This window comes from Oryzias latipes, chromosome 9 (assembly GCF_002234675.1).
Source record: "Oryzias latipes chromosome 9, ASM223467v1".
Lineage (NCBI taxonomy): Eukaryota > Metazoa > Chordata > Actinopteri > Beloniformes > Adrianichthyidae > Oryzias > Oryzias latipes.
Window position 1 is genome coordinate 15,608,272 of NC_019867.2, and position 27,185 is coordinate 15,635,456.

At 43.0% G+C, this 27,185-nt stretch overlaps 1 protein-coding gene and 1 long non-coding RNA gene across 3 annotated transcripts; one reads left to right on the plus strand and one right to left on the minus strand.

Moving 5' to 3' along the window:
- Positions 1–1,985: 1,985 nt before the first annotated feature.
- On the minus strand, positions 1,986–6,837 carry LOC101163334. The gene is made up of 3 exons (XR_002290853.2): positions 6,699–6,837; positions 3,848–3,915; positions 1,986–3,596 (listed from the first exon to the last, which is right to left on the minus strand). It is a non-coding gene; the product is annotated as an uncharacterized LOC101163334 (long non-coding RNA).
- Positions 6,838–10,162: 3,325 nt separating this feature from the next.
- nr2f1 (nuclear receptor subfamily 2 group F member 1) lies at positions 10,163–18,293 on the plus strand. Of its 2 annotated transcripts, none has more exons than XM_023958539.1 (3): positions 10,163–11,546; positions 12,826–13,350; positions 17,017–18,260. In XM_023958539.1, the coding sequence occupies exons 1-3, from the start codon at positions 11,114–11,116 to the stop codon at positions 17,289–17,291; spliced, it is 1,233 nt and encodes a 410-aa protein (XP_023814307.1). In that variant the 5' UTR covers positions 10,163–11,113; the 3' UTR covers positions 17,292–18,260. The 2 variants fall into 2 exon arrangements, with proteins under 2 accessions (XP_023814307.1, XP_023814306.1); XM_023958538.1 differs by having other exon boundaries at positions 10,164–11,546; positions 12,823–13,350; positions 17,017–18,293.
- Positions 18,294–27,185: the final 8,892 nt, after the last annotated feature.

Consider the following 27,185-nt stretch of genomic DNA (forward strand, 5'->3'; position numbering starts at 1 on the left):
TTTTTTTCTTAATAAATTCTAAATTTGAAGCACCATTCAGGGTGTTGCGGTCTGCCTTCCTGCACAACAGGGCGGGTTTCAGCTCCGTATGATATCTGATCCCAAAAACCCTGCAGGGTAGCCGCAGCAAATCAACAATGGATTAATGGTTGTGGTTTGCCTCATAAATCTCTGCAGGAGTGGAAAGCATTTGAGGACAGTCAGTCTGTAGTGGTGTGCTTAATGTTACAGGCAGTTTGGGTTTCCCATCGTTCAAAGCAGTGACAGAGTAGTAAAGATGTGACAGCATCTTATGTCTGCGTTAAATCAGAGGATGTCAGGAATACTCGATTATCAGTCCACAAGGCGGAGAGCTGCACCAGTACTGACTCAAAAGGAACCGATTTGTTTAGAAATAACTCCGTAGCTGCCAGTGTGAAGTAGAATAACTTTAAACACCAGGAAAATGATGTGCTGTGCGGGAATGCCTTAATTCACAGTGTCAGTGCAACCTTTCAACCTTTGCTTGGTGCAGAAAGGCCTCACCATAGATCACTGTGGTTAACAGTTAGCTTTTCCTGCAGGTGAGACGGAAATGGCAGTAACAGCTTCCATTACTGGAGAGAATGGCCCAACTCCCACAGTCCCTTCCAGACAGCGCTGTCATTATACATCCATTGTGAGGCCTGAGAGGGAGCTGTAAGTATGGCAGACTTATGGCTCTGATAGAGCGGCTGGATGGTCTCCTTTCATTCGGCGCAGGGAGAGGAGGGAAGGTTTGTGTGGAAAGGTGGCCTGATAGAGAGATAGCACTGGAGGATGAGGATGAATCGAACACCCCTTAATGCCCCACCAATCCCGCCGCACCACCACCCCCTGATGTGCTTGTAAGTAGACTGCAGGCTGTTAGGTGCGGTGGGTTATTCGGTGCTATTTTTACAAGAAACGGGTTGATTTGTCTTAGGCCATTACCGTCTATTACAGCTGCGAGTCTTGGGGAAAAGGTGGGAAGCGGCAGACGCTGGCATTTTGCCTAAAGAGAAATCAATGAAACAAATTAATCCTTCGCAGGCTGCAGTGACACTGTAATCCATCATTCAGGGGGCGCTTTTACACGCTGAATCAGGGAGCAAGGCGGGAGGAGGAGATATTGGCGGATGGGTGGGTGGGTGGGTGCATGTTGGTTGAGGAAGGGTGGAGGAGAGAGGGACTGAGCTTCTTGGGGACAGGGGGTAGACATCCATGGCTCTGTAATACTGGGGAAATGGTGGGTGGTGGCAGGGAATCGAGCGGCTCCGAGCACCTTTTTCACCCCTCGGTTGCCTGTGTACATACAGAGCAGGAGGAGGAGGACAGGGATGTAAACACAATCAGCTGAACTGCACCGTGGACATGGATGTGACCATGATTACAAACCACAAGCCTACATGCTCTCCCCCGTTCTCTGTCCCCTGTCGGTTATTTTTAACCCTCCAAACTGTTTGCTGACAGTGAGAAAGATAACAGAGCTTTATCATTTATTTATGATGGAATTAAAGACAACAAAAGCAATTTATAGGACACAAAAGAAGAAAAAAAAGAAGAAAAAAATCCCTTTATGTTTCATTCGATCCTTTATTGTGATTATTTAATTGTCCTGGGATTGGCTACATTTGCATTTGTGATGGTTCAGGTGGTCACACCCACAGGATAAATGAAAAGGTTGCTGCCCTCTTCCCTGGAGAGACAAAATTACACTAAAGCACAGCCACCATCTTCCCATTTGAAGCAGAGAGCAGTGCACACGCAGACAGATTGATGCCCCCTGTGCACAGCCAATTAGAGCTGAGATAAAGCCATGTGACTGAGACATGTGATCAGCTCCTCCGTGAGGACACTTGCCCGGTCCAAGAAGCACGTGAAGCAGCTGTGCCCTCCAATGAATCACGAACAAGTTCACATAGATTGATGTCACAGCTCAAAGTGGGAGTCAAGAGTGAAAAGAAAAAAAAACACACACTCTCACATGGAGATTGAATCAGTTTTATTAATCTTTGGTGTATTGCAATGCCTTTTAGTAATCTTGCATCATTATGAAAGTGGGTTCAATAGCTCTATCGTCCTGTGTTACCACATCAGTCACTGTTGCTGGCCTTCATTCTTCTTGTGACACTGAATGTTCCGCTAACGTTTAGAAGTGGTGACGGTGCGTGTTCTTACAGCAGTGACTTGTAGCTGAAGCTGTGATGGAAGAGTGTGTGTGTGTGTGTGGGGGGGGGGGGGGGGGGGGGTCAGTCTCATCACCACTGTGTTTATTCAATTAAAAGTCTTCATAGAGATCAATCCACTTACTTGAACCAGATTTTGGAGGAAGAAGGCAGATAAGCCCCATCAGTCATCATAACAACACAGGTGGTTGAGTTCTGTGACAAGAACACCAGAGAAAACTGTGGGTTGAAGAAAAAAAAATGAAGGGGAGGCTGAGTGGGAGAGAGAAAGGGAGGAGAGAAGCTCAGATTAGCCAGGGTGGGGCAGCAGTGAGAAAAAGGTGGAGAGAGAAGGAGAGGAGGAAGGGGAGGACTGAAAGGATGGAGAAATGGGGGGAGATATTACAGCAGAGCGGTTGGTGTGAGGGAGGCTGAGTGAGAAATGTTGCCGGAAATGCTAGAGCCAGCCGCGTGTGTAAAAAGCCACATTGCAATACCTCATCTTTGACATCACTGACAGGCTTTGCAAACACACACACACAAACACACACATAATGTGTGCTCATTGGATTCTAGTCTGCAGTACAGATCCCTCGTTCAGATCGTGCACTTTTGTTTTCCTTCCTTTTGTGAGCAAGGCAGATGCTGAGGACATTTAACTGAATCAATGTTGTAACTCTTAATTTGAAGAGCACGTGCTTCGGGATTTTTACAGCAAACACAATAAAAACTTGCCTGTGCGAAATGAGAACGTAATCTACATCACTCTCGCTTGAAGAGGAGACAGAGGTGCAAAGAGCAAAAAGACAAGAGAAGAGGAAAAGGAGGAGTAGGAGAGAAGATTATTGTGGAATGTTTGCAGCTCTCGCCAGAGCTTGACCATCTCATTTGTCTGAGTTTGACCCCGGCCCAGAGGTCAAAGGGAACATCTGAGGGAGACCGACTCGGCTATCGCACAGACACAAGTAAACACAAACATGTGAGAGTGTCCCTCCTCAAGAATGCTAAACATGTAATCCAAAAGTGCATGCATTGTACATCTGTGTAAGTCATCAGGAACATTCATCCTTGGCTTATTTGTTTTAATAATGATGAGTGTTTTGTTGACCTCTTGGTGTGAACGAAACAGCTGCTAATTTCCCAAAGCAGCAGAGGAGTTTAGGTTTCTTGGATTCATATCTCTGTGAAAATGTAGGATTTTATTCAATAAATGTACTAAAAATAAGTATAGCTTAAAGTGAACACACACATTTTCCTGAATTTACTAAAATAAATGTATCTTGCCTATTACTTATTTTCTTTGTGTGTTGCTGTGAAGGCCATAATAACAGACATTATGTGTCATAAATGACATCACGCTCCGGAGGCGCTCTTTACTTCAGCAATGTTCTGCCGTGTTTCGGATTGTCAGGCTGCCGCGCTCCTCTCTGTCTGCAAGGTGACAAACACAGAGTCGGTTACAAAGAACATTCCCTCTCACGGATTCACCGCTTCAACTTTCAAATGGAAGTTTAAAAAAATAATAATAATGGTAATAATGCAGCAGCGAGGGGCTCACATCAGTGACCCACATAAACACTTGACATCTGGGAGTCACATGAAAACAGCCACACCTTGAAGTATTACAGTGTTTTGTTTTGTTTTTACTTATTGAATATGACGTCTCTGAGTTCACTTCTCACCTGCTGTTGGAAGATTAATGGTCCATATTTGGGGCTTAAAATGCAGCCGCCCACCTCTTTATTCAGTCCTGAAAAGAAGCAGGGAGCACAGGAGCTGATATTAGTGCCTTTGAAATGCATCTTAAGTGGTGCACTTTTGACATTCTTAGGCCAGAGACATCAAACAGGTGTGATGAATAATTTATCTTAAGAGTTTCACATTGATAAGGTCACAATCTGCCAGGTCTGGACACTACACAGACCGTCTTTACTTCACTGTCTTTTTGCACACATGTGCCCTCCCACACAGACATCACACACTCTCCTTTGAAAAGACACAAAATTGCAAGTGATAGGAAGAATTTAGGTTTGATTATTTTCAAAATTAAGAAAAGTGTTGCACTGAATTGATAGTAAAAATGTTTAGAGTTATAAACATCGACGAATTCTATTTTTGTTCAAACAAACAAAAAAGAATAAAATAACAAAATGATGCTTTTTAGCAAAATAAATGGTGATTTATTACAATATGTGGGTTGAAGTTAGCTTCAGGACACAGATTCAAACTCTGAATTTCACTGAGCTGCTGCAAACTTCATTCTCAGCTTCAGCGTGTCATAGTTCAGCTACACTACATTTCTAATTAAGCCCATGCTGTTTGTGGGTTTGGGAAATAAATGTGTGTGTGTGTGGGGGGGGGCAGTGCTATGTCACTCCAATAGTACAAAGAAGAAGATAAACAAGCAAAACTCTAAAACTTTGGTAAACTTTAAATGTAAAATGATTATAAATTTAAATATTTTTTAAATAATGTTGATCAGTCTTGCCTGCCTTCTTATATTAGACCACTTTGACAGTGGGACCTTCTGAAGACCCCCCCCCCCACACACACACACACACACACATCCAACGACCCCCTTTGCGCGTTCTCTTTAAGGGAAGCACTCCCACATACTCAAGACCCCCCAGCTCACCCCCCTCTGTCTCTTTTCATGTAATAGCAATACTTAAAAAAGAGGAGCAAACGGCCATCCATAGAGGGTAATCTCGCTGTTCTGACGCTTAACGATATTTCTATGGCGTGTTTGTCGGATAATGTGAGGATGGGATGAAAGGTAATCGGCGTGCAGAATTCCTAAAGCTCCCTTATCCTTGTTGAATTTCTCAAGAATTCCACCTTTGCCCCCCGGTTTCTCTCAAATAAATGACTCTAGAGTCAGATGCCTTTACGCGCACGCACCCTAAACGCAACACAAAATCATGCGTAAAGTCCGTCTTTCGTCCTCTTTGCCCTCCGGAAAGCGTCCTTTAACTTTTTCCTGAACTTTCAAAACAGAAAAAGAAAGTTGACCACAATATTGCAGAAACTTTCAAAAAACGTCTGGCCACTGTCAAATCCCTCTGATAAAACTCTTTTTCGTCTCCGTTTATTCTGCTCGGCTGCGGGTGGATAAGCTTTTTCCTTGTATCCACAAAAGTACACAAAGAAAATCTGCGTCTCGACTTCTGGTCTTTGGCACTTAAATTTTGGTTTTGGGTACACTATGAAAATAAATTGTTTGTACTATGGAACCACGAGGGTTTCTGCGCTAATGGATTTATAATCTGTGTCTCTGGGACCATCCAAAGTAATTAGCACACATGCTCTGAAGAAATGATGGTTAGTGAGCATTAAAGCCATTGCCCATAGCATAAATTGACAGAGCCTCTCACTGAACTCCAACCTCAAGCCTAATTGGTTGTCGTTGCAGTTATTGTCTTCAATTACAGTCTCTGGATACCAAACCCTGCAAGAGATTTGTTTCCGTTTATGGCTAAAAACTAAATGAGCGCAAATTCCTTGAAGGAGTCCTCACACATAGAAAAACTAAAAAAGAAATGTTTGCAGGTGAATAGGATTACCTGAACTGCACCATTTCACGTTAAACATTTAAACCTTTTAACCATTTAAAGAAAACTTTCAAATTTTACCACAGTTCTTTCCTTAGCAAAAAAAAACATACAAACAAAGGTTTAAAAATATTGAACATAAGTTAGCTTTAATTTCATATATGTTAGTTTCCTGTTTTGGTTACGTAGCACATTCTTTACATGCTTAACCTTAAAAGCATTTCTTAAATTTCTACACACAATGTTTTCATTAAGAGCAATTATGGAGGTGTGTGAAAGTGCAGATCCATGTGGAGAGGCAGGTGATTTCTAATGATCCCTCTCCCCTCACCTTGTGGACAAAACAAGAGGCTCCGTGCGCCCCCTTACTCGCCATAAATCCCCTCTCTTCACCCCACACTCCATATAACAAAACCTTCGTCTTTAGTATAAAAAAACAATTTTTTATTCATATTTGTCATTTTGTGATATGTTTGTATTGCTATTTAATTTTTAGTCTTATTTAGTTTTGCTTCCACTGCAGAAAATGCGTTCCTGCTCATAAAAGCGGGTCAACTTCCAGCTACAAACGGGTCAGAGGCCAAGAAGGGCTTTTTGTGACGTTGAACCTTAATTGCTAAAGACAATTTCCCCTTGTTGCCAAACATAGGCAAATTTGACGAAAAAACCCCATCGGTGTTCAGTTGTAAAACCTCATAAATGGATGTTTGACTTTTAATTGAATTCAAATATCAAACTGCTATTGTTTTTAAATTCTGAAAGTCTGGTGTCATGGTCATTTAGATAATGTGCATTCACGCAGTGCGTGGATCCGTCTATGTGTTTACTTCCGTTGGTTTCAGCATCATTCCCCTTCAAACAAACTTTTTGCACGCCATAGAAATGATAGGGGATGTTTCACAACCACGTCTCCTGCTCGATTTGACGATCAATGAGTGCGTTAGTCAAACATGCAGCCGTGAGCTATAATGCCTATACTTACACCTTCAAAGGTCCCATCAGTGGACTCGCTTTAGATTGTTCTTTTGCGCTAACTTTGCAGGCAGGTGTTAAAGCTGCAGGCGGCGGCGTCCAGAAACACAGACCTCCAGTCTGCACGGGAGGCTTTTGGAGCAGAGGCCTCTGCAAAGGGGAAATCAGCCTCTCAGCAATGTCTTATTGACAGCATTCTTTGCTTACACAGAATCAATATTAGAAAGCCTCGTTAATACATTTTCTACATACGCTGGGTGTTTTTAAATACCCTCTAAACACCCTTAAATGTGTTCTTCTTTTTTCTTCTCCTCGTTTTATGTTGGGGGGCTTGCACTTCGTGACCTCAGCGTTTTCCCAAATGATTGTTGGTTCAGCTTCATTTTCTGAGTCTGTGTGCGCATCATATCAATTTGGGACAGCTGGAGTGTTTTGGTGTTTTGGGTGAAAATGTATTTAAGCGTGCACATCCTATGTGTATAGAAATTATTTTGTAAATTTGTGAGCAGTTTTGTATCTTTTGTTTTGTTTTTTTACGTTAATACCGTTAATTAGAGGCTGCAAAGCGGTCCATTAGTCTGAATTTAAGTGTGCGTAAAACGGCTGTGCTCTGCGTAAATGCATCCATCACAGGAATGACATGTCAAACAATGGGATTATTTCCTTATATATATGTGTTTTCTCTAAGTACACATATTATTATGAGACGTGCATAAATGTGTAGTCATAGAAAAATCTGAATATCAGGTCATAAAATACACTTGCTTGTGTAAAATATTAAACGATTATAAACTTTGTTGTAACATTTGGAGATGAAAAATAAATGATCGTGTGTTATTTAACTGATGTTTTCTTTCTGTCGAAATAGTTTGACCTGTTTTGCAGTCCCTTCACATCAATAGTGTCGCTTTGATCAATCATAAGGCATTGCCATTTTACATTTCCTTTCGGCAGCCTTTTCTGACACATGACGGTCTCCTCCGATGCGCAGAGATTTTCCGCGGATCAATAATATTCGCTCTCTGACTGGCGAAAGCGGAAGACAAAAAAACAACGTTTAAAGATGGCCAATGTCTGCTCCCCTTGATCACTCCTTTATACCCCGTGACAGTATCGCTGAAACAAACAGACGGCTATCGATCCTTTCATTATGTGTTTAACCAACAGACACGCTCGCATGTGAGGTGCGCGGAACGCTCGGGGAAAGAACTCCCGTGTCCCGTGGTACCAACAAGCCTCTAATAGCATTACTACTTTCAGTACAAATCGGCGGGGAGCGCTGGAAACGGGTTTCAGTAATCTGCGTGAATGGGGAATAAAGATGCGCCATAAACGTGTGGAAGAGAAGTTTGAAAAATAACTTGACTTGCCTTATGGATGATTTTTTTTTAAACAGCTGCAAAGCTGACAACCTCCGCCGCTGCTGCTGCTGCTCCTTCCTCCTTTAATATCCTGCCGTCCACTTTCACTCGCTGTTTCCCAACATTTTTTGTTGGAGCGTCTACTCTGCTCCCATGCGCTATCCCTCTCACTCTCCTCTCTTCTCTCCTGTGGACCCTCTTTCCAGTCTGCAGAGTTAAATCTTAATGATACACTAAGATGGAGGGGAAAAATCTTTGTCTGATTTAATCTTATTGGTTTCACCTTTTCAAAGAGCTGGGGACATGGCCGAGGAGTTTCAGTGGAGTGTCCGACGCACGGACGGGAGAGAGAGTTCTCTTGTTGAATACTTAAAAACAAACCATCCCTCCTGTGCGTTTTCAAAAGGGGCACTTGCATATTAACGCTCCTTTATATCTTAATGTAAATCCACGTAGTAAGAGATGGTTAACACAAAAATACTTTTTTTTGTAAAAACTACCATTGCATTTATTATTTATTATTAACACATTCAATACTTCTGTTAGATTTTACGCACGTCTTTTTGACTTTTTAATGCATGTAATTTAAGACAAAAGTATTTTCGTCTCTTTTATCCTCTTTTTTTAATTTTTTTTGACAGTGTTTTTATTTCAGTAAGATAAATACTTTGTTTTTAAAAGTTTTAGGAAACCATAATGCAAAAACGACCACTTTGAGGCTCACATTTAAAAATGTAGCTTCTTTTAAAAAATGATTTTTTTTTTTTGGAAAAGCTTGTTTTAATATCAGATTTTAAGCTTTTAAAAATGCATGTCGGAAAACTTGCATATGAAGTTGTAATTGAACATTGTACGCTAGATGGCAGCGCGATCCAGACATTTTTGAGTAGGAGAGGTATAGTCAGCTTGCAGAAACCCTGATACAAAAAGGCGGAATCCCCATGCAAATCCCCCGTAACTTCATTTCATTTTGAATTACTGTCAATATTAGGACACAACGTGCCACCGTCTGCAGTCTATAGGACTTTAGAAATAATCCAAAACAGCTTATCTTGTTAGAGATGTTCGGCTCATTTGCAAGACCCGCCGTTTGTACAGTACAAATGTGCATTATTTTTTCCTGTGATATTTTTTTTCTTTATGTTATGTTAAATCTAAACTAAATGGTAAGTTTTAATGAGCAGAACTGTGCCATTCACAGACGGCGGTGTGTACCGCAATGCGCACGCCAAGGACAAAACAGCGTGTGAACAGAAGAAATCAATTTGAACCAAAAAGAAGATGTCACTTATTCCTAAAATAAAGACAACAGTTCCACACAGACTGGTCCGAAACTTTGGGCAATATCTGAGGCAGAGTGGTGTTTCGCTGCTTTTCGTTTATTTGTCAAGCGTAAAAGCTTTGTCCTCTCTTGCCTTTACCCCGCTTTTTTCTTCTTTTTTCGCTATTCTATCCAGGGTTTCTTCCTCTTTTTGGTGACAATAGACGGCCCATACTAATCAGGTTTCAAAGTAAATAGCAGCGCGGGGCGAGCTCAATGTAAATTGCGCCTGTCAGAGCACCCCCCATACACACACACACACTCACACCGCCGCCCCCCTTCCCTTCCCTCCCTCTCTCCATTCCCCCCAGCCCCTCCAGCCGTAGATGGCAGCGCTGTAAAAAATATCCACGCCTCAAACGGCGCTCAGTGCAGCGCCGAGGCTTGGTATCACAAGGCGGACACAAGCTTCCATTTCGACGCGTAATGCCTTTCCTGGATCCCGACACCAGTCGATCCATCATGCGCCTTTACGCAGCCTATGTATTTCCAACAGAAATCCCCCCACCCCCCCATCTCTGGACTCCGATATATTGGCGTAAAAAACATTCTCCAACTGTAAACACAAGGAGGTGTATTTCAAACCCAGATGCACGGTTCCTGCTGTATTTTACGAATAAAATCACATTTTCACATCCGAACACGAGACTGGATGACTTCTGAGATGGTCACTTTTTGCAGTGGATAAGCGGAGGGGGATTCTAACCAATAGAGAAACAGAGAGGGCTTGGCTATAACCTCAGCCTCCCATTTTCTCTCTCCCTCTGTCCCCCCTCTCCTCCTCTCCTCCTCCTCTATGCAGGGCTCTGGCCAGTCAGTCGCCTTTGATTATCAGTCTCCAGCAGCCCCTCTCTTGGCTCCTTGACATGAGCACCATATAAGGCGCAGCGATCTCCATAGAAACGTGTCAGTTTCAATAGTAGTGTCAAAGTTCACTATATACAGACATTCGCGCAGATCCCCCGTTTCGGAAACATTGCTCTGCTGGTCCTCCCGTTTAAGCGCATTCATTTTTTGGGTCTCTCCTTCGTCTTGCATATTCTATTAGTATTTGGTGTTTTTGCTCTTCTTTTTTTACATTTTCTTCTTCGTATCCATTCCTCCTGCTGGAGAGGAGTGAAACTATACATGGGCACTTCTTTCGGCGACGCGATTTTCTTCCGCTGCTGGGCGAGATGACGAGCCTTATTTAAGAATATATAGATGTAAAAAAAAATCCAGCTCTTCAGTTTTTTCCTGCCCTCCTGCGCGACGAAGACGGGAGTGTAAAGGAGCAAGAGGAGGAAGAGGAGAAAGGAATTTATCTCCGCTGCACTTTGGATCGCATTTCTTTCCAACAAGGTTTTCTTTTTTTTTCTTCTTTTTTTTCTTCTTCTTCTTTTTTGTACTTGTTCCTGCGTCTACGTGAATCCTGCCTTTCCTCTGTGGCTATTCAGCATCTAACTGCAATTTGTTACGTCTGGACTCTGGTTTTCCTACAAGATTAGGGATTCCTGAATGGCTGACTGCAATTTACCTTGGAACTGGCCTCCCGACACTTGCAAATCCTGATCGGGTGCCTCTCCAGTCGCCCTCCTGCTTTTGAATGTATTGATCGCCGTTTTTTTTAACCCCATATGAGATTGCGTGCACCGATTTGACTTTGCACTGCCCCGTCTTTTGAGATCTCTTTTTTTTTCTCCCCTCTGCGCTATATCTACATCAGCGACCATTTCGCTTTATAGCACTTTCCGTGGCCGAGATATGGCAATGGTAGTTAGCGTCTGGCGAGATCCGCAGGAAGACGTGGCCGGAGGACCTCCGAACGGCCCCAACCCAGCAGCGCAGCCGGCGAGGGAGCAGCAGCAAGCGGCGTCGGCGGCGCCGCACACTCCGCAGACCCCCAGCCAGCCGGGACCCCCGTCCACGCCGGGGACCGCCGGGGACAAGGGGAGTCAGAATTCTGGACAAAGTCAGCAGCATATTGAATGTGTGGTTTGCGGAGACAAATCGAGCGGCAAACACTACGGCCAGTTCACCTGCGAGGGATGCAAAAGTTTCTTCAAGAGGAGTGTACGGAGGAACTTAACCTACTCATGTCGTGCCAATAGGAACTGTCCCATTGACCAGCACCACCGAAATCAGTGCCAATACTGCCGGCTGAAGAAGTGTTTAAAAGTGGGAATGCGGCGGGAAGGTGAATATTTAAGCTTACTCTTTAGTGCAGACACGCAGGGCTGCCATGTTGCATTAAGGTCAGAGGCGCTCTCTAGCCGGGCGTGCACTGCAGACTCCTTTTTGATCCATGTTTACATGAAGGCTTTTTATTTTATTTTTGGTGGTAGTGGAGGGGGGGGGGGTATAGTGTGCAGCAGCAGCAGTGATGCTCATGGAGGCAGGCCGTCTGAACAAAGCGTCTCGTCCAGCTGACCTTTGTTTTTAAATGTTCTAGTTTAGCCTGTTTGATATGCAGGTTATGGCGCAGAATCGTGAATTATCCTTACATGTGAACATGTCGGAGAGTGTGTGTGCGCGTGAGTGTTTGTAAGAGGTGGGCTTGTGTGCGTGTAGTTGTGTGTGTGTGTGTGTGTGTGTGTGTGTGTGTGTGTGTGTGTGTGTGTGTGTGTGAGAGAGAGAGAAAGAGAGGGAGAGAGAGAGGCTAATGGTCCCATCCCTAGCAGTCCCTTAAGCACAGGCTTACACATTTCTAAATGTACAGCAGGATTTGGATCCTGGCTGCGTCATCGTGGAAAACGGCCATTCGCCAAATCCACGTCTCCTCCTGCTCAGACACACCGAATCCTGCCGCTGAACTTGCCCATGGCTCATTGTTGTGCTCACTGCTGCATTAACAGGCCGTACAACTTTCATAGCCACGTCAAGTGTTTGATTCCAATTGATGCAGACATCCCTCAGTTAAGTCTATTATTTGCAGAGAACACTATAATCCCGCGTATAATATGCGCTGAATCACCTTCATATTTTCTTTTTGAATCCAAAAAGGACAAAAAAAACGCGGATTGGATTGCTTTGATTCGCAGCTGACCTTTTGATCTGAACAAAATGTGCATTTGTGGCTGCATTTAATGCCAATTATCAATCGCATTTGTGGCATTTATGGACACAGTTTGTAATAATTCTAATAAGCACAATTGCGCGTAAATTTAGAGCAGGAACACAAGCTCGACTGCTGACCTATTGTAATATGGATGATGAGGAATTTGTTAGATGAAAGCTGTTTTGCTCTCAGACTTGGGGTAAAGATAAAAGGGCACGTTGTGTGTTTCTAGACTGTCGATAGAATAATTTGCTAAGTTCTATCATCAGTTGTTTATTTCACTGCATGCCAGTTTGGTAAAAAAGGGGGGAGGGGGACATACTAGCTGGAGCTTGCTTTTCGGCTGTAATCCTCGTGGATAATGTTTACCAGTCCTGGATGCACATTTCCTCTTTATTTCCTTTCTTTTTGTCAGCGGTTCAGCGAGGACGAATGCCTCCAACCCAACCCAACCCAGGCCAGTACGCGTTGACAAACGGAGACCCTCTGAATGGCCACTGCTATCTGTCCGGATACATCTCGTTATTGCTGCGGGCTGAGCCTTACCCGACGTCCCGGTACGGGAGCCAGTGCATGCAGCCCAACAATATCATGGGCATCGAGAACATCTGCGAGCTGGCGGCTCGTTTGCTCTTCAGCGCCGTGGAGTGGGCGAGAAACATCCCTTTCTTTCCCGACCTGCAGATCACCGACCAGGTGTCCCTTCTCAGGCTGACATGGAGCGAGTTGTTTGTTCTTAACGCGGCCCAATGCTCCATGCCTCTGCACGTGGCCCCTCTGCTCGCTGCAGCGGGCCTCCACGCTTCCCCGATGTCCGCGGACCGCGTCGTGGCTTTCATGGATCACATCCGGATCTTCCAGGAACAAGTGGAGAAGCTTAAGACCCTGCACGTGGACTCGGCAGAGTACAGCTGCCTCAAGGCGATCGTGCTTTTCACATCAGGTGGGTGTCCAGAAATGTCAACACAGGATCATGTCTGTGATCTCAAACTGGGGGCCTGTTCTGGTCACGGCAGCGATGGGCGCAGTGGCGTCAGGAGTGTTGCTGTCAGATGTGGACTGGTCACGAGATGCTGGTGTGCCCAAAGAAATGCTGTCTTGTCAACTTCCTGCCACATATCCACCTCAACGCACCCCCTGTCACTTGGACCCGCATGTAAACAGATCAAGTGCCCCTCCCTGAAACCCGAAATTAGTCACAATTGTGTAGCAAATACTGTTAATATTAAATAAGCAAGTTTTTTGAAGGTATCTGAACTACATTTTAAATAGGCAATAGTTGGACTCCCAACGTTTTGGAACAGGTGTCATAGTGGCGCTCAGAGATGAAATAGTCAGTCTGGGGGTGATTTATGACAGCTGATGCGTTTATGAATGTCGCAGCATGCCTTTATCCCTGTTTTTCCAGTACAAACATATGTCTTCGGGGGCAGGAAATAATCCCTAACAGACTAAGATCAAAAAAGATCATGCAAGTCTGATGCGTCAGGGCTTCGCCTCTGTAGGACACAGAGCCGCACTTAATAACATAAGTTATTAGTAGATTAATCTTAGCCGACCTATTAATTTTCTTAGTTACTGAGGATAGTTACTTGTGTCAGGCGGCTTTGAAAAGTAATCAGCTGAAGTTTTTAAAACTAACCTACATTGATGATAGCTTAATTGATGGCTGACATGGTGAATAGTCCTAAATCTTGTGCGTAATTCAGATGTGGTTTTGGAGTTCTATGTGGAGCAGTCTGGGCTTTTTTTTAATTATTATTTTTACAGGTCAAGTTAAGTTTGTTGTGAAAGGAAAAAAGGAAGGGCAACACAGTTCTCAGTGGCCAAAACGGTATCTAAACTTTCTAAAACCTTTTGTCAGCAGTTGCTTATTATTTATCTGGCCAACACCAAAAAAAAAAAAGAGAAAGAAAGACAGAAATCCCTGCATGGCACGATTGATGACGAAATGGTCAGTTTTATTGTAGTTTGAAATTCTGGTAAAATTTGGAAATATTTAAAATATTTCAAACAATTGTAAATAAATTGTTTTGAATTTAATCACAGAATCTAATATCTGTTTATGTTTTTTAAAAATATTTAATCAATTTTGTTCCCTAAACTTAAACAAAGAAACTTGATATTTTCTATAAAACGTATTATATTATATTATATTATATTATATTATATTATATTATATTATATTATATTATATTATATTATATTATATTATATATTTATTTTTAAATTAAATATATTGTGTATACTTTAATACCAACATATGTTTGGATCAGGTAGTTAAATTCTTCAAAAATATATTTTTTTATTTGTACAACTTTTAAAAAGCTGAAATGGTATATATAAACATTCAAAGTGTGTTCCCGTTCAGTTTTCTATGTTGTTTTTTTGTTTCAAATTTTTTTTATTTATTTTTATTTTTTACTTGAGTAATCATGCCTATATTTTTTACGCACAAAATCATGGCAAAACAGTAAACGTTTTACGGATTTTGGGCAATTCGGTACCAAAAAGTCTGTGGGAGGTGCAGTCAATTTATTTATTTATTTATTTATTTATTTATTTATTTATTTATTGCATAATCAAAATGCGTTACTTCATCCATTTCCCACCGCGGTTAACTGGTGTGTTCCTGTGCGCCCTCGCCCCTCCTCTGTAACCGTGTGCCGAGACTCGTTTGCACGTCTCTTTCTGTGGCGCGGAGACTCGGTTCTTCACTCCAGTTGACTCAGAGGCCAAAAAATAAATAAATAAATAAAATTAAAAGAAACTAAAGAAGAAGAAGAAATCCATGTGCACATGAGCATCCCCCATGTTTTCTAACAGATCATTTAGTTAGCGTGATGGGCTACAACTGGTGTCGGCTGTAGAGAAAGTCACGTGGCTCTTCGGCAGGATCAGTGTGGATTGTTTGCCTTTAATAACAGCAGCCTTGTCAGCATTTGATGCATAAACAATGGTAGCCAGGGTAAAGTATTTTCCCCGCAGATCTGGATCATTGTCTTACATTAACTCGTTATCCATACATGCAGTAACTTGCAAAAGAAGATGTGCTGCTTTTGGATGTGGAAGATTGCCTTTCTTTCTGCCCATTGAGCTTGTGGGGCGCAGGGAGGCCTGATGGAGAGCTGTGGGGTGTCTTTGGGCTGCTTTATCCTGATGCGTTCACATGCTGCCCATAATCGAAGATACTTTTCTTTTGTCGCCAAAATCCCGCGCTATTTTAGCCTCGCCGAAAATTCCAAATGTAATTATTAGAAGCTCCATCGATTGGTTGTAGATGTTAAAAGACGCACTCAGCGTTAATCCAGGGGGATTTGCATACAGGGGGCTCTGACCGGCCGCGCTGAGGTCACATTAAATCACCCCGAGATCTCAGCGTTGCCCCCGGGTTCAAAAGGTTATTGTGTCTGGCTATAGTGAGTTATAGCGCAGAGAAATTAAGAAAGGGCTTAAAAGCCCGTGTCTGCTGCTCAGTGCATAGTGCTGGAAAACCAAAACGCTCTTTCATGTGCAGTTCCTACAAAAGCAGGCTCTTCTGAGGACAGCTCGGTGTTCATGTGGGACCGTGTATGCCAGCGGTTACGCAGCGTGCGTTTCCACCTCTTTATAATAAGCAGAAGAAGACATATGAGTGCTCGGGTGAAAAACAGATCGTTTTACAACAGGAAGGACGTGTTAGATTCTTAAAAACCTTGCAGGCGTTTGCCCTGTTACGCAGCAGAAGTCACCAGTCTGCTTCGGAGCGCGCCTGCCCTGTTTCCTGACATTTCATGTCGCTCCAATGCGACTATTGACTTCCTCAACTCTAATAAATTCGATTGCTTTCAGAAGTCTGTCCTATAGGCTACGTGGAATAAAAACAGGCCAAGAGTGGTCTATGGAGAGAAGAGCGGCGAAATCACTTAACAGCTTACTGCGGAGTAATTAGGTCACATTACATCCAGAGTAATTTCAGATTCATCAGTGCCGTTTATGTTGCCTTATACCTTTAATCCCTGGAGTGCAGACATAAAGAACCGCGGCCACCGAAGCTGCAGCCTGCCTTCCTCTTATGGCCCACCGCCCCTCACTCTGCACTTACAAAAACTCTGACATTTTAGCTCTATATTTCCCCCTGATTGCTGTGAGCACAGACGGCGATGCCCTCCACTGAGTTGTGCGTCCCCTACCCGGCAGCAGGCCCCTTGTTTATTCTGTATGACAGTCCCCTGCGCTCAGTGTGATGTCGCATGTTTGGGCAGCTTGTTTGTTCATTCCACATTGTCAATAACGCGTAATGGCGGGGGCTGAATGATAACCACTAAGCTTTTGCGCGAAGGAAATTGGGTATCAGATTGAATGGGGTGGAAATTGGGGGAGCAAAATAAGAAAAAGAAAACTTCTGTGTGTCTTTTTTTAAGTTAGATCACCTCAGATGCACTTTCTCTGCAAGCCTGGTGGCCTGACATAGTTAGAAATATATTTATATATATATTTCCCTCTGTTGTTCTTCTACTTGTTTCAGGAAATGCATACATTAGAATTACGTTTGGTCACTTTTCCTGAACGCGCTGGCCTCAGAGAACTCAATAGCCTGACCACAATGTTTTTGCTGTGTGTCCCTCAGACGCCTGCGGCCTGTCGGACGCTGCTCACATCGAAAGTCTACAAGAGAAATCCCAGTGCGCCCTGGAGGAATACGTGAGGAGCCAATACCCGAACCAACCCAGCCGCTTTGGCAAGCTCCTCCTGCGGCTGCCCTCTCTGCGCACCGTCTCCTCCTCGGTAATCGAGCAGCTGTTCTTCGTCCGCTTGGTAGGTAAAACTCCTATTGAAACCCTCATCAGGGATATGCTATTATCCGGGAGCAGCTTCAACTGGCCTTACATGTCCATCCAATGATCCTCATAAGAAAGAGGAAAAAAGGACCAAAATACAGCACCTCCCCCACCACCACCACCACCCACCCAATCCTTCTTCAAGAAGACTATATATAGGACGTTTTCTGACAAACTTGGAAGACATTACTTTTTTTCTGTCTTCTGGAACTGTGATGGAATACATTATGTACAGAAAATATCGGAACTGGACTTTACACCTGTGTAAATCCACCCTCATCTTCAAGAACAATACTCTTCATTTTGTAAAATACTAGTCTTTATTTTCCTTTTTTTGTAAAAAAAATACAAATAAAATGAAAAACATCATATGCGCAGTAAGAAAAAAAAAGAATCAAGACTTAGCGGGAAAATAATGTTTCCAAGCAATTATAAGAATTGTCCTGTGTCTATGTACCTCTCTGTTTTGTATTTTTTCTGGTTCTAAACCAGGGTTTCTGTGATTCTATACTAATAATTTTTGATATAACCTTTTGCTTCTTATAATGAGTGCGATATATGTTGTCGAAGCTATGTTCTCCAAGAATTAAAATTGAAGTGAGAATCTAAAAAACAGAAAAATAAAGAGATTTAGACAAATAAGAAACAGTCTAATCGCTGTGATAATATCACCACTGATGGCTGAACTTTTTTTTCAACAATTGATGGACCTGCAACTGCAGCAAACTGACCTCCAGGACATTTTTACTGACATTTTTACTCCAGGATGTCTGGGGCGCCTTTTCCCCGGGCTGTGAGAGCGCGTGGAGTCGATCATCGTCAAAGAGGAGAGACCTGAAAATCAAAAAGCACTTTTAATATATCATTTCAAATACATTTTGTTTGTTTCGTCTTGAAAACTTTCATTGTTTCTTGAACTTATTGGTTGTTGCCTTCAATTTGCTTACTCCATGATGCAGCTTTTTTGCAGAAAGGTCGGTTGATAAAGTTGTGTGATGGTGACTGTACTATTAAAAAGAAATAGGCAACGATGTCTCATTCTCAAGCATTTTCCTATGAGAACAAATGTCTTGTTCCTGTTTATTTATGTTTATTTTGAATTCATCCAATGGGGATCTGTTGTATCTCTCAAACCTGCAGTTACTCAGTCAGAAACATCCCAAAAGCCCTGTTTGCCCCCCCCCCTTCTTCCCACCTGCCTCAGAACACGGTGATCCACGAAATTAAGTGTGGCGATTACAAAACAGGCGCACTCCTCATATTTTCAAAGACAATGACTTTAGCTGGCATTGTCGATTTGCAAAGAGGGAGAACAATACATGAGAGGAGGTGATATTTCTGCCAGCCTGCAGTGGGAGCATTAATGTTTCGTATTCTAGACGGGATTGAAAGCCATGCGCACTGCACAGCGGCCACCTCTGCTCTTCCTCTCGTGGGTTAATCAAGGTGAATTCACACAAACTAAACACCCCAACCCTGCACACCCCCCTCCAACCCACCCCTCGGCCCCATTCTTTAAAAAAAAAAACCTCAGTCTTGACAGTGCACTGCATGCTTCAGCACTGATGTGGGCGTCATTTTGGCAAAAGGGTTAGGCCCCGTTGAAAAGCCGCTGTGATATGCGTGATCAATCTGGAAAATGTATTTTACAGCATGTAAGCCGGTCGATAGGAGCACCAAGTGTGGTGCATTGAGTGGGAATGGAGGGAAAGAAAGGGAGACCATGGAACCTGCGCTGAGACGAATGAGAAGAGGTAGAGGCGTGTGCGCGCGCAGAGGTGTGTGGGGTGTATTTTTTTTTTACTGACACATTTGGAAGAACATTGATGGGTCACACAATTTCTGTCCTATAACGTTTACACATCAACTTCATCCTTTTTGTCACAATTGTGTCCACAAAAGATAAAGTTATTTCTCTCAATGATCCAATTTGAATAACATAAACGCGATTTAGAACCAAACATGGATGTTGGGACTCGATGTTTATTAAGTTTGTCTGGTGGTCCCTTTTCTCATCACTAAACGTGTTACATCTTTGCCTGCTGACGCACAGTGTTAATGGGCAGAAGACAAGAGGCTCTGAAACGTCTTTTACCATGTTTGTTTTTATTGGATTCCGCATCGTTTTTTTTTTTCTCCTTTTTTTTCAAAAGTAGTAAATTATTAAGAGGTGAGTGGTTCTCGAGGAAAGACGTAAGCTGTGCTCCAGCATGTCCTCAGATGCTCTCACACAATCATGTCTTTCCCGCACATTTGTGGCTTCAAATCGACGAGTACGCAGCTGGTGCTTTTGCAGATTGGATTGTCGTTTCCTTGTTGTGGATGTGATGATTCTCTCGGAGCGTTAGGTCACGATACAGTTTCAAAATAACAACCTAATGGGCTTTTCCCCTTTCTAAATGTTGCTCCTGGCTGGATATAAGATGATCTGAACCGAGGAGGGTCGAACAAAAATAAATACATAAAGTGCTCATTCAACTGCAGATTTGCAAAATGAAGACAAAACAGAAGGTTTCTGTCTCCAAACAAACCATTACTTAATAAAAAATGTTTTTTTTTATCTAAAAGAAATCATAATCATCTTCTTTAAATTGGGATTTATATATTTTTTCTAATAGTGCGTGACTTCCCAACAGTTTTCGTGGCTTCGGACTAATGCTAGTTTATTCCATTCAGATTTCAGCTGCTTGTCTCCACATATGCTGAATCCCTCCAGAGTAACTATCCTTTATCTTCTAGCTGAGAGCGTTCTGTTATACAATTGTAACCCTGCAGGCTATATAAAGCAGTGGTTGAAAAACAAATGAAATGGTGCCATGTGTTCCTAATTAACGTTTCAGTCGAGGCAATACAAGCAAAACACACGAGGACTCTAAGAAAGTAAAAATGTGTTTTAAGCAGCAGACTAATTTCCTTCCTCCTCTCTTTGACAGCGTATGATGTAATATTTCAAACATCCCGATGATGTGCTTTAAATAACAGCAGTATTTTCTTTATTTTTCAATCTGCCGACAGCGTCAATTACCATTAATCACACAAAAGAAATAAGAGAAAATTGTCTACAAGGAGAAAAGTAAAGGCGCCGTCAGTTTGCCCCAGAAGCGCTGTGCGTAAGAGAGATGGATATGTGTGGTACACTGTAGGCTCCATTCGTGTCTCTGTAATATCGGAAACTCTTGTTACCAAAGTGTTGCTGCAAAATGAGTTAAAGAACCATTTACCTTTGTCTGCTTTCATTCATCAAACCACAAGTGGAGGGCTCCTAACACAGGGGGCTATTTGTTTGCTTTACACAAGCAGCTGGGTGCGATTTCACGTTTGGGATATCTGTCTGAAAGCGAAACATTTATTATCCTAAGTTGTCAGCGGGCCTATTTCACCAAAAAAAGAAAAGAAAAAAAACTCAATGCAAAGCGCCTGTGTTCTGCAGCAGCGGAAACGTCCTATTGGCGTCACACGTCACTACATTTCACTTATAGCTTCCCGGCTATGCCGGTCACATTGACAAATACTGTTGTTTGAGACAATAACTATTTCCAAATAGAGGCTGAGAGTATGAATGGGATCCCCTCTGAAGTGTGACATGGCTTATTTCTCATGTTGTCTTGCGCGTAAAAATGATGACAACGCGAGCAGGACAAGTGCTCTGCCGTGTTTGCTGCGAAGCTCATTCACGCAAGCTTGTAAAATGGCTTTGAACGCACGGCGAAGACTAATGTTATAAATTAAAGGCATTTATCGGAAATATCTGGTGTCTTTCAGCATCAGGTCTGAGTTTTTTGCGTTATTGGAAATATAAGCAGTTGATGTGGAGGCATATCGTGGGGTCTGTCCGCAGACCGCATCGGCAACCTTGAAGCCATGGATAAAATCCAGGCCTTCAGGGTAACAAATGAGCCCATAGCCGTGAATGTAACACAAGGGAAAGCCTCCCTGCTTACGCGCGCGCCCACGCGCCTTTGTGCACGCGCAGCCGCCACCACGATTGTGCGCAGAGTAATGGGATAATTTTTCATACGTTAGGAAGATATTTGCCTGCGTTTGTGCGCGGACACGTTCCTTGAAAGCCCGTGCGTAAAAAGCGCGTGTCTACGGTACGTCAGCGTGTTGGAGGGAGAGAAGAGAGGGAGAGATCCGCTGTGTAAGCGGATCTCTTTGTGTTGATTTAGGAAGACGTTTGCTGTATATAACGTCCAAGGCTGATAATATCATTGCCTGGCGAGATAAATAAAGCATTGGCCAAAACCATTGGGTCAGTTATCGATCCGCTTTTTCTCCCTGAGAGAACGAGAAGGCGGGGTGGCGGGAAGGAGGAGGGGGCTTAAAGACAGAGAGATGGAGAGAGAGAGGGAAAGAGACCTCACTCATTAGCATTCCACAGCCATGGACTAAACGCTGACAACTAACAGAGATATCCAGCTCTACACCACTGCATGCATTTTCCCCCCTTTGTCTTCTTCCCCCCTGGCCCTTCATTTCCAGCGGACAGATCTCTCGTCACAGCCAGCACATTTTATTTATGCCCTCTCCACTCCTTTCGCGAGAATGGACCCCTCGCAAAAGAAAGAAGGGAAAAAAGCTTATAGTAAGGCAGAAAGAAAGAGAAAAAAACCAGAGGGAGGGGGGTGAAGTTGTAAAAGCTGTGCAAAAGTGACAGCGCTAAGCACACTGGCTTTGCTTGAGAGAGATACAATTGTGTGTGACGTGACAAAATGGATGGAGACGTTGTAAAGTGCAACATTAACTTCTATTACTTAGGTATTCTAAGGGTAAGGAATCTGTTTGGAGTGCTCGTGAAAGAAAATAAAACTTCCATTCAGAAGTTTGCACTGACTTTATTACATTAAGAGAAAAAAACTTTTGCAAATGTTTGAACTTTTTACAAATCTAAGTAACATTTGTAGCTACTTAAAAAATGTCGTTTTTTTCAGTTGTGTGCATTTTTTAAACAAATAGATTAATATTTTGTAGGAGTTGAAATGCAATTTAAAGAAACGGTTTGACATGTTTTAGTGTTTTTTCAGACAACTCTATCTTAATACGCACTCAAGTCTGGCCCAACAATGACAGCTGTTCATCTGATAGTAACTTGGTGCTAAGTTTTCTCCCCTCCCACCCCGGGGCCCCCGGTCTCTGTCTTGCTTTGTTGTTTTAAAATATGCATGTCTCTCCGGAATGCCAGTCACGGGTCCAAACTTTGTGTGTCCCAACCACCCACATGATGAAATGATCCTTTTAAAGCGGGCTCAATATGTCTCAATCTGCACTCCTCTCCCCTCTCTAAAGCTTTTGGGTTCGGGACACAGCCCAGAAATGTATTAATTAAAGCGCTTCTTTACTGCGGACTTTTTAGCATCGCGGAGGAAAACGCGCAGTTGGAACAAGTCAAGCTCTGTCAACGACGGGTGGATGAAGATTCGTGGCAGGAAAAGATTTAAAAAAAGAAAAGTAAGGCTCATTTTGACGCTCTCTTTATCTCCCTGTGTGTCAGTTCTTCTCATTTTTTCCTCCCTGTCTTTCCTCTCAGTGTGAGTGTGTGTGTGGGTGTGTGTGTTTTACAAAGTGTTCGTGTGTGTTCTTCGGACTGAAACGGATAAAGCCAGGGGGAGTGAGTGAGAAAGAGAGAGGAAAGTGTGAAAGAAATGGGAGGAGGGAGATATACGTAAAAGAGAGGAGGACGGTGGACGTCTCTGCCTGCGCGCGTGTGCGCGCGCGTCTGCGTGGTGGTGTTCTGGCTTGCATGTGTGTATCAAGAAATGAATCGGGCATTGAACTTCAGCGTGTGACTTTTCTCGCGTGTCCAACAGCTGTTTGCATGTAGATGGAATAAACCGCAGCACCTACCAGGGAAGGGAAGACCGGAAATGTTTGCTTTTTAAAGATGAATCGGATGTAACAAGCAGCTCAGGAGGAACCTCTGGCTCTTTCTGTTAAGATTCCAGATGTTTATTTGCACCAAATGATTAGAAAAACTCGGTTCGTGCGCAGAAAGTTCTGTTGAGGAAATCCTGGAAAACCTGTTGCTTTTTCCAGCATCTCATCCCATCATAAATTACAAAAACAACATTATATATATTTAAAGAAAGAAAAATAGACAGACTGTGATAACTGTGTTCTTTTATTAAATGTGGACACCCCAACAGTCTAATTATGTCAACATATTCGAGGCCTGGGCTTCCATACCTGATAGCACCGGATTTTCCAGCAATATTACGGCTTCTCTTTCTAATACATTCCAGATGGCGCATGACTGTGCCACCGCGGTCGACGAGCCCCTCACTTTTTACTCAGCAGCATTTTGTTGCAATTACATCAACGCTGAGGCGAAATTTATTGCTGACCCACTTTCGCTGCGTTACACTCCCCAAATGAGAGGTTTTACAAAATGTAAAGCTATATATATGTATATATGTATATATCTTAAAAAATGTGTCCCTGATGAGTGATTTTAAGAACCTGCTTGTCAAGTTTTCACTCCAATGATGAAATAAAGTTTGATTGAAGTTTCTCATTTCAAACAGATCGTGGTTTGATGGATGAATATGTTATATAGACAAAACACACAGGCCGCATTCAAGCCTGTCCAATCTTTGTAGTTGCCTGCGCGTTTTTTTTCCTCCTCTTCTTTTTAGCCCTTTTTTCAGTCACTCACTCAAGCAGAATAATGCGTGTAAAGATATAATCCACTGAGCCCACACCCTCTGCACTCCTTCGGCAATGTTATCCACTGACAATAAATTGGCGAGCCTTTTAGCAGGTATCCAGCCTCTCTTTGCAAATCACCAATGTCATTTACCGAGGATTTGTTTAATAGACTAATTCTGTTTCTTTATGATGACTATATTAGGTCTGCTGTAGCATGATAAACGCCTCTGTGGCGAGTGTGGGAGCGTTTTTATTTTCTGTGCGTAAATGCTCAAAAAGCCATTATCTAAGGAAAAGAAAAAAAAGAAATAAATATGTTTTCTTGTGGAGAAGAGTTGAGAGGAAGACATCCATCCATCCAACCAACCATCTATCCATCTACCTTTAGTGTTTACCTGGATTTGTCAGGAAGTCTGCTGCATGTCTGCTATGATTGACTGAAACGAAGCAGTGAAAGGTATTTTTCATGTGTGCCACAAGGTACCGCTCCTGACAGTGTGAGGTTTCCCACTGACTCCCTTTCCCTCCACGCTTGGATCTCTGTCTCGCTCGCAGCCACCTCAGAGGACACGTTGATAAATATGTCTTTTTTCCCCCCTTTCTCCATCTTACTCAGCGCTATCCATCAAACGCGTGTCCACTGCTGCGCTGGAGGCAGTGCGAGGACGCCAGCTCACTAACTAAATCGTCAACAAGGGATGCTTCCTTTCTTTTTTTCTTCTGAGAATAATTACTTAAAGGTTGTGGTCAATTTACAGGACTGAATCGGCCTAAATCAGGAGTTCTTGTTTGGAGAAGCTCATCAAGTACGAAAACCACTTGGATTTGATCTGAGTAAAACATTAGATGGAACATTTTTTTTCCTGGCTTGTCCAGGTCTTGGACCACTCTAGGCCGCTCCCCCATGTTGTAAATGCTTTTTTGCCCCCACGTACAGCCGCTGTGATTATAGAAGTGCCTCCTCTGCCTTGTTAAAGGAGCCAAGCTCCAATCTAGCGTCTGTGTCGCCCCCCGAAGCCACCCAGCTATAGTGAAAGTGCATGCGCGTGTGCGCATGTTCGGAGGATGAGAGAGTGGGGGTCGCTCAGGGAGGATTGGGCAATGGGAAGGAGAGGAGCTGGAGGAGAAAGGGGGGGGGGGGGGTTAACGGAGTGGCCCTTTCCCCCCGTTTGAGTGACACGACCCCTCTCTTCTCTTCAAAGGCCACGCAGAAATAAACGCATCTCATTTGAATGGCGATTTTTCTTGGTGGTATTTTACAGCCAAGATGTCTGGAATAGAAATGTGCATTCCCCCCCCCCCCCCCCCCTTCAATATTGAATTGGGATGGTTATGGTGGATGGGTATTCAATATATTCCCATCTCTCCACATGCAGCATTCTGCAGCCAGTGTGGTATTTTGTCCATGACTACGCCACTGCCACCACCCCAACTCCCCTGCACCCCTAGTTCATCCAAATTCATTTGCATCTGCTGATGATATCAGCAAAGAATTGCTGGCAATGTATGAGACAGAGCTGGGGGGGGGGGGGTCTTATTTGGATAAAACCGGACCGCAGAGTGGACACGGCCCTAAAGGTCAGTCGCTCATTCATGTCATGGTGGCAGGGGGTATGGGTGCATGTGTGTGTGGTGGGGGGTCAGCATGGGGTTGCCAAAGAGGCTTATTTGAAAGCTGGTGTGTATTTGAAAAGGAGTGGACCACAAAGCTCGTCATACTTCAAATACGCCCCGTCACATCTTTACTCTTTCCTCCTCACGCAGGAGGCGGGTTATGAAGTGGGCTCTCGGTGCTGTGGCACGGCCTGCGGAGCTCGCGCAGCACCAAACACGAAACGAGGAGCTGAGTGAGGATCACAGAGAGTTCTGGTGAACAAAGGAAGATGATTTCCAAAGACTCCTTCAGTGGCCCTCTGATTACTAAAAAAATAAAATGGTCTATGCAGAAGTGAAAATATCAGAAAGTTTCTGTGGAGAAACAGCAGTTTTCCTTCTTAGAACACATCCATGCAGGCTGGGAAATCTTAGTGGGGCGATCATGTGTGGCACCGATACAAAATCTTCTCATGGAGCCAACCTGCAGTTTTCTGATTGCTCGGCTCTATGCTACAATTTGCGTAATGGTGGAAAATGTCAAAGATTTTCCTGTGAGGCAAAAGGGACAGCACCAGGCACGTAAATAACAATAAAAGAGAGCATTGTTTATATTTTTTCAAATACGTTCCTTTTTTGGTAATATTTTCTCCCACATTTTAATGTAAAAATGGAAACAAAAATGATCCCAAATTACTTACATTAGAAGGTAACATTAATAGGATAAACAAAAACACACAGTTTTGAGTGCTTTATAAATAAATTATGTAATATTTTATTTAATTATTTATTGCATATTTAATAAACAATTCATCGAGGATATAATTACCTGTGGGCATTTACAAACAGATTTAGCACTTAGACGCAGTAAAAAAGGAAATAAATGTTGCAATAAAGTTTGAATTTATACATTTACCCGTTTTTTTCTATTTGACAGGGAGTAGGTTTTACATTCATACAATGATGTTCTTCTGTTCATGGAGAAAGGGATTGATGTCACCTATAAATCTTTAAGGTTCATTCATTTTTATTCTTTATCATTTAAAAAAATATTTCAGTAAACTCCAGTAAAACCCTTTTTAATAGAAATATTCTGTATCAAGCCTACATGACGATGAGGCAGAAAATGACTTGTTTGTGACGTTCACTCCTGACTTGGTCTGCAGTGTCGCTTCAGGTTACATGTAAGCTTTCCGTTCTCACTCGGACTGAGATGAATAATGACACCAAGTGTCTGCGTTTCAGAGACACCCGCTCGCCATTGATTGCTGCACTAATTGAGCTCGTGCCCCTATCCTCGCGATCAGACTTTTATCATTATTACTCATCATTATTAGTTCTTATATTCGTTAAGGCTGTTCATGCTGCTGTTGTTCTGTCATTACTAACACTCACTTGGCTGTCTTTTTGCATGAAATGAAAGTGGAAGTGAATTTCCTTTTCGGAAAAAATGTGGAAATGTTGCTTCTGTACACATTAGAGTTTCAGTGAATCCTGTTTGTCTTTCTTCGTCATGGTTAAAAACTATAAACTCAGCAGCTGATGCATGGTTTTGTTTGTGGTGCACATTTGCATCTCAGCTGCACAGCTGTAATGAGGGCTGAGTGATAGCATCAATTGGTTGCCAAGGTTGAGAGTTTATAATAAAACTTCCCCGTCCTATGATCACCTGACCTGCGGGGAGCCGCATTTAAACTTTGACTGGCTGAAAACAATAAAC

What these genes read in the sequence shown, in the direction of transcription:
- nr2f1 (XM_023958538.1), top strand. Translation starts at nt 11,114, where the DNA reads ATGGCAATGGTAGTTAGCGTCTGGCGAGATCCGCAGGAAGACGTGGCC. An exon ending in AGTGGGAATGCGGCGGGAAG is followed by an intron (nt 11,547 to 12,822) that starts GTGAATATTTAA and finishes TCTTTTTGTCAG; the next exon opens with CGGTTCAGCGAGGACGAATG. An exon ending in GATCGTGCTTTTCACATCAG is followed by an intron (nt 13,351 to 17,016) that starts GTGGGTGTCCAG and finishes TGTGTCCCTCAG; the next exon opens with ACGCCTGCGGCCTGTCGGAC.